The sequence below is a fragment of the Kryptolebias marmoratus genome, linkage group LG6 (genome assembly GCF_001649575.2).
Source record: "Kryptolebias marmoratus isolate JLee-2015 linkage group LG6, ASM164957v2, whole genome shotgun sequence".
NCBI classification, from domain to species: domain Eukaryota; kingdom Metazoa; phylum Chordata; class Actinopteri; order Cyprinodontiformes; family Rivulidae; genus Kryptolebias; species Kryptolebias marmoratus.
In genome coordinates, this window is record NC_051435.1 from 20,482,605 (window position 1) to 20,494,225 (window position 11,621).

Consider the following 11,621-nt stretch of genomic DNA (forward strand, 5'->3'; position numbering starts at 1 on the left):
ATAGCCTCTGATTGATCATCCGATGTGTCACAAGTGTGACTCTGTTGATACTATTACTCGAACTGCGCATGCGCGAAGGGAACATTCAGTGCTTTCAGCACCGCCCTCTGGCGGTCATCCGGGATTCATAGAACCGTAGTTACATACGTAACCTTCGATTTAAGTAACGAGGCTGCTCCAAAGTTGCTTGGAGGAGCTGTGATGTCTTGTGATAGAGCAGGAGCAGATGTGTTTAGGCCTCTGTTTCTCTAAGAACAGAATCATTTTTCACAGTGAATTCTGCAGGGAGGATGTTTAAACTAAAGTATTGTTGGATGGGTTTCTTGTACAAGTAATGAAACTGGTTACAGCTCATAAAACAACAGAGACTGGCTGATACCAAACTACAAAACATCCAAGCTAAAAGTGATATGGCAGTCCTTTTTTACTGTTGATCTAAATGTCAGCTATGACTCCAGATATGTTTAGGAGTCTGGAAGTCAGCGAACCAAGGTGGTTAGCTCAGTTTATGTGGCGTTAGAAGGAGTCAGAACCGACCACCTCAGTTCCTGGAAACCATGAACTCAAGTCAGTTAATGGTAGTTATTTGGCATCCAATATTTCCTTTCCTGGAAGTCATTTAGGTGTTTGTGACACATGCATATTCAAAGGACTGTAGCTTTGAACATCCTCGGTATAAGAATGGAGTGAGACTTTATGTCGAGGGGACGTGTCTAAAAGAAATAGCACCTACTGTTCAGTAAGATTTATCACGATGCTTCCATATGCTTCCATTTGTCATCCTCATGTTTACACAACCACTGTGTGCTTCATCGCCAATATAAATTATTCTGGCGATGGTTTACAGTCCAATCAGATCTGCACTGAGGCAGATGAATGTTCGAACGATGCTGCTTTAACACAGTTTATGTCCGAACAGGATTCAGCTGTCTGTAACTGTTGTCCTGCCGTATTTTCCGCAGTATGAATACAAAGTCCTGCAGGGGAAGAGCCATCAGGACTGAAGGGTGTCCGGACCACATCAGGCCTCCGCTCAATCATCGTGTTGTTCGGCTGTTCAGACTCGGCATCCGCCTGTCAGCTCAGGTCCAACAGGCTGCAAACACCTGACTGGCTGCCTCCGGCCAATGAGGACAGTATTTCTGATCAGTTCCTGAGAGGCCTTTCTTCACAGATCTCTGCCCTGAGTCGAAGTGGACAACGACAGCTGAGTTTGTTGTGTAATTCTTCCTCTTTGATGAAGTTCATTATCATTTACCCGAAACACTATTGGCTGCAATGCTAATTTTTTATCAGGTCAGAACCTCTGGCACCTTTGTGCCGAACAGTTTCCTGGTTCAAGTATCAGCATACATCATAGCCGACTGAACCTCAGACTTGTTTTTATGTCATCAGCTCATGTCTCTGTTAAAGGTTTTTGATAAAGACTGCCGATAGGTTCCTTAGGGATGCAGGCGGTGGTCTTCTACAGTCAACCACCTGCCCAGCGAAACATAAATGGAACTTTATGGCTTTGACAGGAAATGGGTCATTCGTGGCAGAGGACTGACATGAGTGTTGAACAGACCTGAGAGTTTTTTCAGTTGCTTTGAAAACAAGACAAAAATGCAAACCCCGCTCCAGTTATGGTAAACCCTCATGCAGAAATTAGGGAGAAAATCATCCTGAAAATAAATCAAATACCCAAATAAGTAAACATAGAAAGTTTGAATAAGATAAGTTCATATAAGCTATCTCTAGCTTAGACTGAGTTCTGGCTGTGTTCGAAATGCTCACTCACTCACAAATTTGTTTGTACCCTTTTGTTAAAGAAACAAAAAGTAATAAGGGAAAGAATTTTGGTTTAACAGAAAAAATAAAAAAACAAACTAATGAAACTGGCCTTGTCTAAAAGGATACTCATAACTTAGTATTTTGTTGCCCAGCCTTTTAAGGCAATCAAGTGATTTCTGTAGCTCTCTCTGAGACTTCTCCACCTTGGGATTTAGATCAGGGCTCAGAAGGACACTAATGAATAGTCCAGTGTTTGATTCTGAGCCATTCTTGAAGGTTTTCAGTTGTGTGTTTTGAGTCCTTCTCTTGAAGGACCCATGACCTGCAGCTGAGACCAAGCTTTCTGACGCTGCGCAGAACATTTAGCTTCAGGATGCCTTGATAGTCTTGAGATCAGCTTCAGGTCATAACCAAGCTTTCTTCATGTTTCACTTTAAGCATCGGGTGCTTTTCTTCGTATGCTTCATTTTGAAGTTTGTGACCATAGAGCTGGTTTTCTCCGGGTACTGCAGTTTCCTCCCACAAACCAAAAACACGCATGAAATAGTTAATTGGTAACTCTAAACCTGTCCTTAGGTGTGAGTGAGAGTGGAAATGGTTGTTCGCCTCGTCTCTGACTCCCTGTGATGGACTTGCGATCTGCCCAGGGTGTACCCTGCCTCTCACACAATGACTACTCAAGATAGGCACTATCTCCCCTGGCACAAAAAGCTCCAATTTTGTCTCATCTGTCCAAAGGACAGAAGTCCCAGAAGCTTTATGGCTTTTTAATATGTATTTTGGCAAATTGCAGTCTCACTTTTTTATAAGTCTGTGTCCTTCTAAGTTGTCTTCCATTAAGTCCACTTAGGTTCAAACAGTGACTGATGGTGCGATCTGACAATGACGACCCTTGACCTTGGGAGTTCACCTCTAACCTGTTTAGAAGTTGTTCTGGGCTCTTTGGCTACCATCCGTCTCTTCGGTTGTCTTCATGTGTCCACGTCCAGGGAGCTTGTCTCCAGTCCTGTGGACCTTAACCTTCAGAATAATCAGAGCAGCTGTAGTCAGAGGAACATCTAGCTGCTTGGAGATGATCTTATAGTCTTTACCTTCAACATGCTGCTCAATCCATGTTCAATGTGGTACACACCATGATACCAAACAGCCCTGTGACTACATTTCCCCCTTTAAACAGGCACACTGACTGATTACAAGACTAGAGACACATGTGATGCTGATTACAGTACACACCTTAGTTTAACATTTCACTTTGGGCAAATTATTTAAAATCTTTCTAGGGCTTACATCCTTTTTGTCAAGGCCAGTTTCATTAATTAAATTTTTGTTTTCTGTTGAACCAAAATTCAAAGGCACTGACAGATTTTCATTAGTTGATTCTTTATAAATGTATAAATGTAGTCAGTTTCATATCATTTCAGGGAATTTTGTGGATTTTTACTTCTTTAATGAATGGATCCAAACAAATTTGTCTGCATCTGTAAATGTTTTTTTTTCAGTTCATCTTTTTGGAATAATTTTTTTACAGTTTAGATAGAGGAGACGATCTGCTTTATATCAGAGATGTTTACATAATTAAAGTAATTTTCAACGAATCATAAAATCACAACAATGAGCTTCAGATGTTAGCATTAGCTTCAGTTAGCCTGCTGCGTTGGCTCAGGCTGCAATGAATTGTGGTCTATTTCCACTGATGTAAAACTTCTGTACACTCTTATAGAACCACATGAGCAGCATCCAGGGCGCTATATATGGACGAAACATTACAGCTCCATAAAATGGCCGACTCAGAATAAGTACACTCTATAAAGGATGAGGACGATTCGAACACAACCTTCTACTGATGGACAGCTGCTGAGGATGTCATCGGTCTGAAGGGTCATCATGAATCAGGACAAACAGGACATCCAATACGATCATCTGCTCTGGATCTGAAGCAGGTGTTTGGATGTTCACTGTGAAGCAGTGTTAATCTCTGCTGCAGATATGCAGTGTGTGTGTGTGTGTGTGTGCATGTGTATGAGTGTGAGAGAGAGAACGGTGACTCGACTGTGGGAGAGACCTTTTGTCATCCATCTGTGGTAAAATGGGTTTGGGTAAAGTTACACAGTTTAAAACAAGACAGTATTTTCTGTTTATTAGGAAACCTTTCTAATAAATATTTGGGAAGAAATGTTGTTTTTTTTTGTCGTCACTAAAATAAGTGTGGCAAAACTATGAAAATAAAGAATTGTGTAATAAATACACGACCTTTGGGTGATCATGTGTTGTGTTTTTGTTGCCTGATGCTACTTGATTTACATTTTAAACAGTTAAAAATGTAAGAGCAGCGTGACTTTGGGCCATGGTCAGTTTACAGTTTAAACCTTTCAGCTGGGTGATAATTGCTGACAAAAACAGAATTGTCTCCGTCACAGGGCTTTTCATTCATTCTTTACTCTTTATGTTTCAAAACAAAACAAAATGAAAGACTTAGCATCTGTCGAAGGAATACATATCACCCACTTTTATGCCAGAGCTTTAGACTAAGATTATCATATGTTGAGAAATAATGCAGTTGTCTTTTTGGTGATACAATGAAACTAACATGCACGATCTCATGTGATATTGTGAGATCTCCCATAATGTGTTCACTCTTGGAGTATGTGTTGTGAATGACTGTCAACTACTACCACACCTTCAGCTTCAGTATCTGTAAAAGTGGCTGAATGTAGCCATTTTTTGTGTAGGCTAAGGTTAAATTGCTGTGATGTGGTGGTAGCCACATCACACTTTAGCTCAGTATCTGTAAAGTTGACTGAGCTAAAGTCATTTTTCTGCCATCTTGAATCAGATTGACTCCAAAAGTTGGAGATGAACACCCAATGAAAAGTTTCATCATAATTTGTCCAGTGATTCATGAGAGATTTTGCTAACGGTACAGACAAATGAACAAACACACAGACAAACATAGCAAAAACATTATTGCTCCAACTTTTGACAGCAGGTAATAATAAATAAAAGTTGCATTATACTGCATCTCCTCTGATCTACAGCCTTATGTACATATTTATTTTTATGAATTACATGTTTTATGATGCAACATTTTCTTGCCTAAAAAGTGTCTTATAAAAAAAAGTAAAATATGGACACATTTCAACAAGAATATTTGATGTTTTGGTAAAAAAAAAAAAAAAAAGTGTTTTACAAGTCTCTCAACCTTCCAATCTTTTTAGATGGCTTATCTGTGTGTAGTCCTTTGTGGGACCTCTTGTGGTTTTCTGACAACCTCAATCTGTTTTGAAGTGTAGACTTTACTAACCAAGGAGGAGGAAAAGGATCTGGGAGTCTGAGGAAGTGGAAAGTGGGCAGGCAGGTGGATGCAGGTGAGTATCCTTTCTGTCAAAGGGAATCATCAGGTAATAAAAACATGAACCCTAGAGAACAAATATGGAGACAAACACAAACCAATGACAGGACTACAGATGACAATGCTGAAACTTTATTCTGGAAATGATAAGTCATAAAGAGACGGAGCCGAGCTACATGAACCCTCGGCTGGTTGGGAGCTCACGGGTTCCAACAAGAATCCAGCTGTCTTGTAGCACAAAGCTTAATTTAAATGAAAAAAGTTAAACACCGCACTGAACAGATGTGTACAATGATGGAAAAGCTCAGCTGGGTTTTGCTCATTTACAGTTGCAGCCTATTTAGAACCATGAGGGCTGTGCACAAATTCTCAATGCCACCCCAGAACCCACATCCGGTGGTCCAGTGTTGTTTGCTAATGTAGATTAATGTGTCTTGTCTTGTTCCAGCTAACAAGGACACAAGCTTTTACAAAAGTAATTAAGATGAAGGATTGGTATTTAAAGAGCCTTTGTTTGGGTTCTTGCTAAATTCCGAGATAAGGACACACTTTCTGCGCGGTTTACTTGAGTGTAGGAGGCAATTTGCTGTGTGAATGTTATTGCTCGAGGCTAACTAGCTAGTAAAACAATAGGCGTGATGTGTCATAGCGGTAAGTGCTGTTCTGAACAGCTAAACTTCCCACCACTAATGAATTCATTAATCTCTCTATTTATTCCTGACAAGTAATTATCTCCTCTCATAGAACGAGGGTCAGGAGGCAAGGTTGGGAGCTCTTACACATTTACTGAGGAGGAAACAAAATGGTAGCCAGAAGCACTACTGTTGTCTATTTTTTGTGTCTACACACACACACGCCCTGGACAGGTCAAAAGTCCATCACAGGGACACATAGAGACAAATGAGACAGCTAACCATTCACGCTCTCAGTCACACCTAGGGACAATTTAGAGTTGCCAGTGAACCTAACATGCATATTTTTGGTCTGTGGGAGGAAACCGGAGTACCCGGAGAAAACCCACATGTGCATGGGGAGAACATGTGAACTCCACCCAGAAAGGCCCTCGGCTGGAAGGTGAACCTGCAACCTTCTTGCTGTAATCTAACTGTGCTAACCACCGAGCCTCCATGCCCCCCCTATAATCTATACTGCACTGTGTAATTATAATGTTTAAGGCCAATAATCTAATTAATGCTTGCTTCCATGATAGGCACGGTTTAATTGCATTTGTCTTTGTCTGTGTTTTAGCAAAACACCTCACGCACCACTGGGCAGATTTAATGAACCTTTCAGAGAGTAAATATTAGACGTACATGTGCAATTGATAGCTTATTCAAAATGGCCACCACAGCTCGTTTACATTAGTCAACACAAAATGGCTATGACTCATTAGATTTTACACATACATTTAAAACATACTTTGAGCACATGAGATCATGCAAGATCCTTGTTTGAAACTTGGGCGTGCAAGGCCGCGGGCAGTGTACATTAATTCAAGGAACGCTGCTTTTTTAATTACAGTATTATTTTGCAGTTAGCCTGAAAGATGAATGTTGGATGAATAAATCTGTGTAAGACAATGTAGCACGGTTACTACTAAATAAACTGCAGAATAATAATAATAAAAAACAAATTTAAGATGTATTACACAAATCTCTATATCATAATTTGATGATTCAGTCGTGCATAAAAATCCTAAACATGCATTCATCCGAGCAGCCAATCAGTGAAACCCAGACAGTTCTTTGTGCAGACAAGTGCACAACAGATGACCCTGCTCATCCCGAACCTTTGGGAGCAACTTGGTGATTCAGAAGATGTCTGATTGCAAAGCAAGAGCTTTTAATGGCTGTTATAGTCAAACATTTACAATCAGAGGAGATATCTATAGAATTGTATACCAGTAATATGTACAATAATGATGTGTTTATTGAGTGGTAATGCTTCACAAGTTCCAGCTGATGGGAGAAGAGCTGATTGCTTTAAGCAGCGATTGAGGATCTCAGAGAGAGGCTCTGTGTTTTATTGAAGCATCTCTCAGCTGCAGCTTGGGAGAGACACTGAGGTAATGTGTTGTGTTACAACTCAGTAGTCGTTCTCCCCAGCTGGAGCGATAACAGGCCTGCTAATGGGAAGCCATCAATCACGACGGTGAGCAACCCTGGGCTGCTCCGCAGAAATGTTTGCTTACAGATGATTATTATTATTATTATTATATTACTCTGATCTGTAGTTTTAATGCTTGGTTTGAAATAAAAGCGTTGCCCTGTACCCACTGTGCTCTCTGTGACACCCCGTGTAATCTGTCATAAGCCAGTATCTCACCGGGCTGCAACTGTTGGTGACAAACTCTGAACGGTATTCGTGAAGAAGTCTTCAAAATGTCTCAAAAAAGGTTTGTGAAGATTCTCGGTTTTCCTGCGTTAATCGCAGGGCCTCTTTCTCGTGTTCGACTTGTTTGAAAAATTCACAAGACAATTTGTTGTTTTTTTTTCCTATCAAAGTAGTCACAGAGTCATCATGGGCTATCTGGAACCTGTCTCAATTTAGTTTTCGGAATTCTCTTGGCAAACTACCGGCAAATGTGATTCCAAGCAAAGAAACTGTGTATTTTCTCACAATCATGTGTCTCCATTTAGCCCCTAATAGTTGCAGCCAAAAAAGAGAGACGACTTTTAGGTCCTCCGCCGCTCCCGGAAGCTTAAACCTTGTGGTCAGTTTTGTATTTTTTCACACGCAGAGGGCCACAGAAGCTATAAAAAGGGCCCCATTAATGACTAAGGACATGCTGAATGGGATTAAACTGGACTCAGAGGTGCTCCATCTCTTGCTCGTTTCTCAGGGGATGACCACCTCAACTGGAATAAAACCTTGTTAAATGGTATCACAACATGAATCACTGCCCCAGGAGACATCCATCACTGCTTAAAAGGTGACCACAAATGATCTGTGAACCAGTAGATATTGATTACTCGTGCGCTGCAAGTGTCACATTTAATGTTGCGGTGGCTTGATGGTGTCGCGTCTGACAGCCCCGGCCCCTAACTCCGCTCTGATAGATTTTAATGGTGAAATATTGATTTCTTACCGGCCAAGGTCTGCTGGCAAGGGCCAGATCATTTGTTGGGGTAATGCAGGACACACTGTGTCCTGGTTCCAATCAATCATTCTGACGTGTGGAGGCGCAGAAAAACAAAAGATGGTGAGAAGAAGAAGAAGAAGGAAAAAAAATGAGGCACAGTGAAGCTGCAGTGGATACATCCACAATCAAAGCCGAAACAGACGGCAGAGGAGAGCAGCTATCTATAGCACTGGCTACAGTTAATATGAATACTAATGATGTGTTTATTGAGTGGGAGTGCTTCACAAATTCCATCTGATAGGAGAAGAGCCGAGTGTTTTAAGCAGGGAATGAGGATCTCGGAGAGCGGCTCTGTGTTTTATTGAAGCATCTCTCAGCCCAGGCTTGGGAGAGACACTGAGGTAATGTGTTGTGTTACAACTCAGTAGTTGTTCTCCCCAGCCGGAGCAATAACAGGCCTGCTAATGGGAAGCCATCAATCACAATCAGCCCGCTATTCTGCCAGTGTCTCCCCTCTCCTAGCTCCGTGAGAGCTGGCAGTAATAGAGGCAGTAATGGAGCTTTCTTCTCAGCAGCTTCAGCGACAGCAGCAGCAGCACATCCCAGAATCATATTTCCAGTCCGAGCAATAGATGCTTTGCCCTGTCAGCATGTCTTTTAATAGGAGAGCCACAGCATGTCCGCGGCAGAGGCCGTTAAAGTCCAAACAAGGCCTTGGACTGAAAGAGAACCGTAAAGTCGGTCTCAGGTGGGATCGATGGTGTTCGGGGTTTGGTGCCTGAAGCAGCTAATTGGTTTTTTCATTACACAGTTCAGTCCACTGTTACCTGCAGAGACCGCGGCACAAACAGATACATCAGCAAACATCTGAGCAAACAGACTCGAGACAGTGGTGCAGACGGCTTTCATACAGGTTAATTTTGGGAAATGAAGGTTTGAAAGCTAAAACTAAAGCCGCCTGACGAGTTAAGATCAAGCAGATTCTCAGAGACATTTCTGAGAATGAAATGTTGAAGCAAAACATCTTCCAAAATAATTTAAAAGAAGGCAGATTTCTTTTGATTCATCTAGCCGGGATTATTCTGTCCTGGATGACTGAGAATCTGTCTGACGACAGGTTTGTGTTACGATTTAGACTCAAGTGTTTCTTCTCTAGCAATTTTAAGTTGGAAGAACAAATTTTGATTATTATTTTTTATAGCTATTACCAGAAAATACACTAAATAATATAGATTAGTGGAAGCCCAATTTGTGGGTTTTACCACAGATTATATCCGGGGGAAGCCACTCCCTGTTTATACGGACTTCCCAAAATACACAAAGAAGAAACACTCAGACCATCAGCAGCAGCTTCAACTCAGTGACATATAACGTTGCTAAACATCTTGCCAGTGTTTTAGCTCCTCTTGTAGGAAACGCAGCACATCCCATAAAGCACTCCATGGATTTTGCAATATTTCCACATAATGGTCTTTCCTCATGATGCCATCTATTTTGTGAAGTGCACAAGTCCCTCCTGCAGCAAAACACCCCCACAATGTGATGCTGCCCCCCCCTGCACTTCACAGTTGGAATGGTGTTCTCAGGCTTGTGGGGCTCCCCCTTTTTTTTTCCATATGTAACAATAGTCATTACAGCCAAACAGTTCCGATTTAGTTTAATCAGACCACAGGATATCCATCCATCCATCAGTCTTCTTTGCCCTCTTTATCCTGTCTGGGTCGTGGTGAGCTGGTGCTTATCTCCAGCAGTCACTGTGCGAGAGGCAGGGGACACCCTGGACAGGTCTCCAGTCCATCAGACATAGAGACAAATGAGGCAAACAACCATTCACGCTCTCACTCTCACATAGGGATAATTTCGAGTTACCAATGAACCTAACATGAATGTTTTTGATCTGTGGGAGGAAACCGGAGTACCTGGAGATAACCCATTCATATCCTGATATCTTGGCTGATTTATTTTGATTTTCCCCATGATGGCTCACAAAGAAGCTGTGTGTTTGAGGTGTGTCTTAAAATACATCCACAGCTGTGCCTCCAATTAACTCAAATGCTGTCAACTAACCAATCAAAAGCTCCCAAAGCCATGACATTGTCATCTGGGCCTTCCTTAATTGTTTAAAGGCAGAGTAATCTATCCATGTAAAGTTGTAATTAATAAAAAAGTTCCCCAAAAATTTGGATATATAGCAAATGGACAAAATTTTAGGAATCCTTACTGACCTAAAACAGGAAAGGTTTAGCCTGATTCAATGTAGACAATTAAAAAAAAAAAAGATTGTGTCTCCTTATACATTTGTTTCAATTGCAAATTGTGTTATTAGTGAATAAGATTGATATATAGGTGTTTTTGGTCATTATAATCATTGTTTTATTGGCCTAATTAGAATGTTTGCACAGTTCACTCAAAGATAGTTGGGGCCACAAGTTTTTGCTGCTGCTATTTTGTGGGTTGGGTGCTTAAAGTCTTGGGAATCAGTTGTGTCGATGATGAGTATAACTGTTCAGATGAAGCAAATATTTGTTTTTATAGCTAATAGTTAGTTGATATTTACAGTTACGTTTAATAGATTTATAAAGAGATAGTAGGGTTGGCATTAATGAGATTTTTCTGAATGAAAAAAATAAATAAAACCAAATCCAGGTCCTGTTTAATCATTAACTCGTTCACCCATGTTCTGAGTCAATGTTTCTGTGTACAATTTCCCTTCTGTGCCTCCCTCTCTTTAATCTATAACCATAACTTTAAAAAAAATTACATTTTATTCATCATTTATTTACCTTTAAATGAAGTTCGTATTTAATAAGCTTATATGCTGTATTTTAACTGGAGTTTGAACAGCTTTGTTCAGTAAAATGAAGGTGTGCGCATGGATGGCCAGAAGGGGGCGCAGCGTCACAAACTGTGTCAGCGCCCTCCTGTCAGCAGCATGACTGCAGTGGTTATAAAATAAGAAGGCCGTGATGTTAGAAACAAACCCACAGGAGCAATTAAACAAAAATATCTTTTTAATTCAAATTATTTAAAAATTACTTTGTCCTCTACAGTTATTAAGATTTTATTAGTTAATTAGTTAGTTTTTTAGTTAGTTTTATTAGTTAGTTAGTTATAAGATTTTATTAATAATAAGATTTTATTATTAAGATTTTATTAAGCTGTGATGACAAAGAAAAGAGGCTGAAAACCAGAGCTAAATGTTAATGTAGGAAAAACACACTTGACTGTGACGTGGCTGAAAGAACACGTTACATTGAATCTAAGTTAAAAACCTGCTTTATCACTGAGCCTGATCAAACTCTGCCATAGAAAAAACTAAATAAAAATTTGACACTCCTGCCTTCTCTGGACCAAAGCTGATTTCAGATGGACTGAGTGGAAAACAGTTCTTTGTTCTGACCAAAAAAGAACCTGAGC

The 11,621-nt window shown here is 40.5% G+C and overlaps 1 protein-coding gene across 2 annotated transcripts in view; it reads left to right on the forward strand.

The window, feature by feature from the left end:
* insig2 (insulin induced gene 2) overlaps nt 1-3,018 on the forward strand; it is a 21,151-nt gene extending 18,133 nt beyond the window's left edge. For both annotated transcript variants that reach the window (XM_017421108.3, XM_017421107.3), the window contains exon 7: nt 963-3,018. In XM_017421108.3, coding sequence (XP_017276597.1) covers nt 963-1,004 — 42 coding nt within the window. In that variant the 3' untranslated portion in view covers nt 1,005-3,018. The remainder of the gene's footprint in view (nt 1-962) is intronic.
* Nucleotides 3,019-11,621: the final 8,603 nt, after the last annotated feature.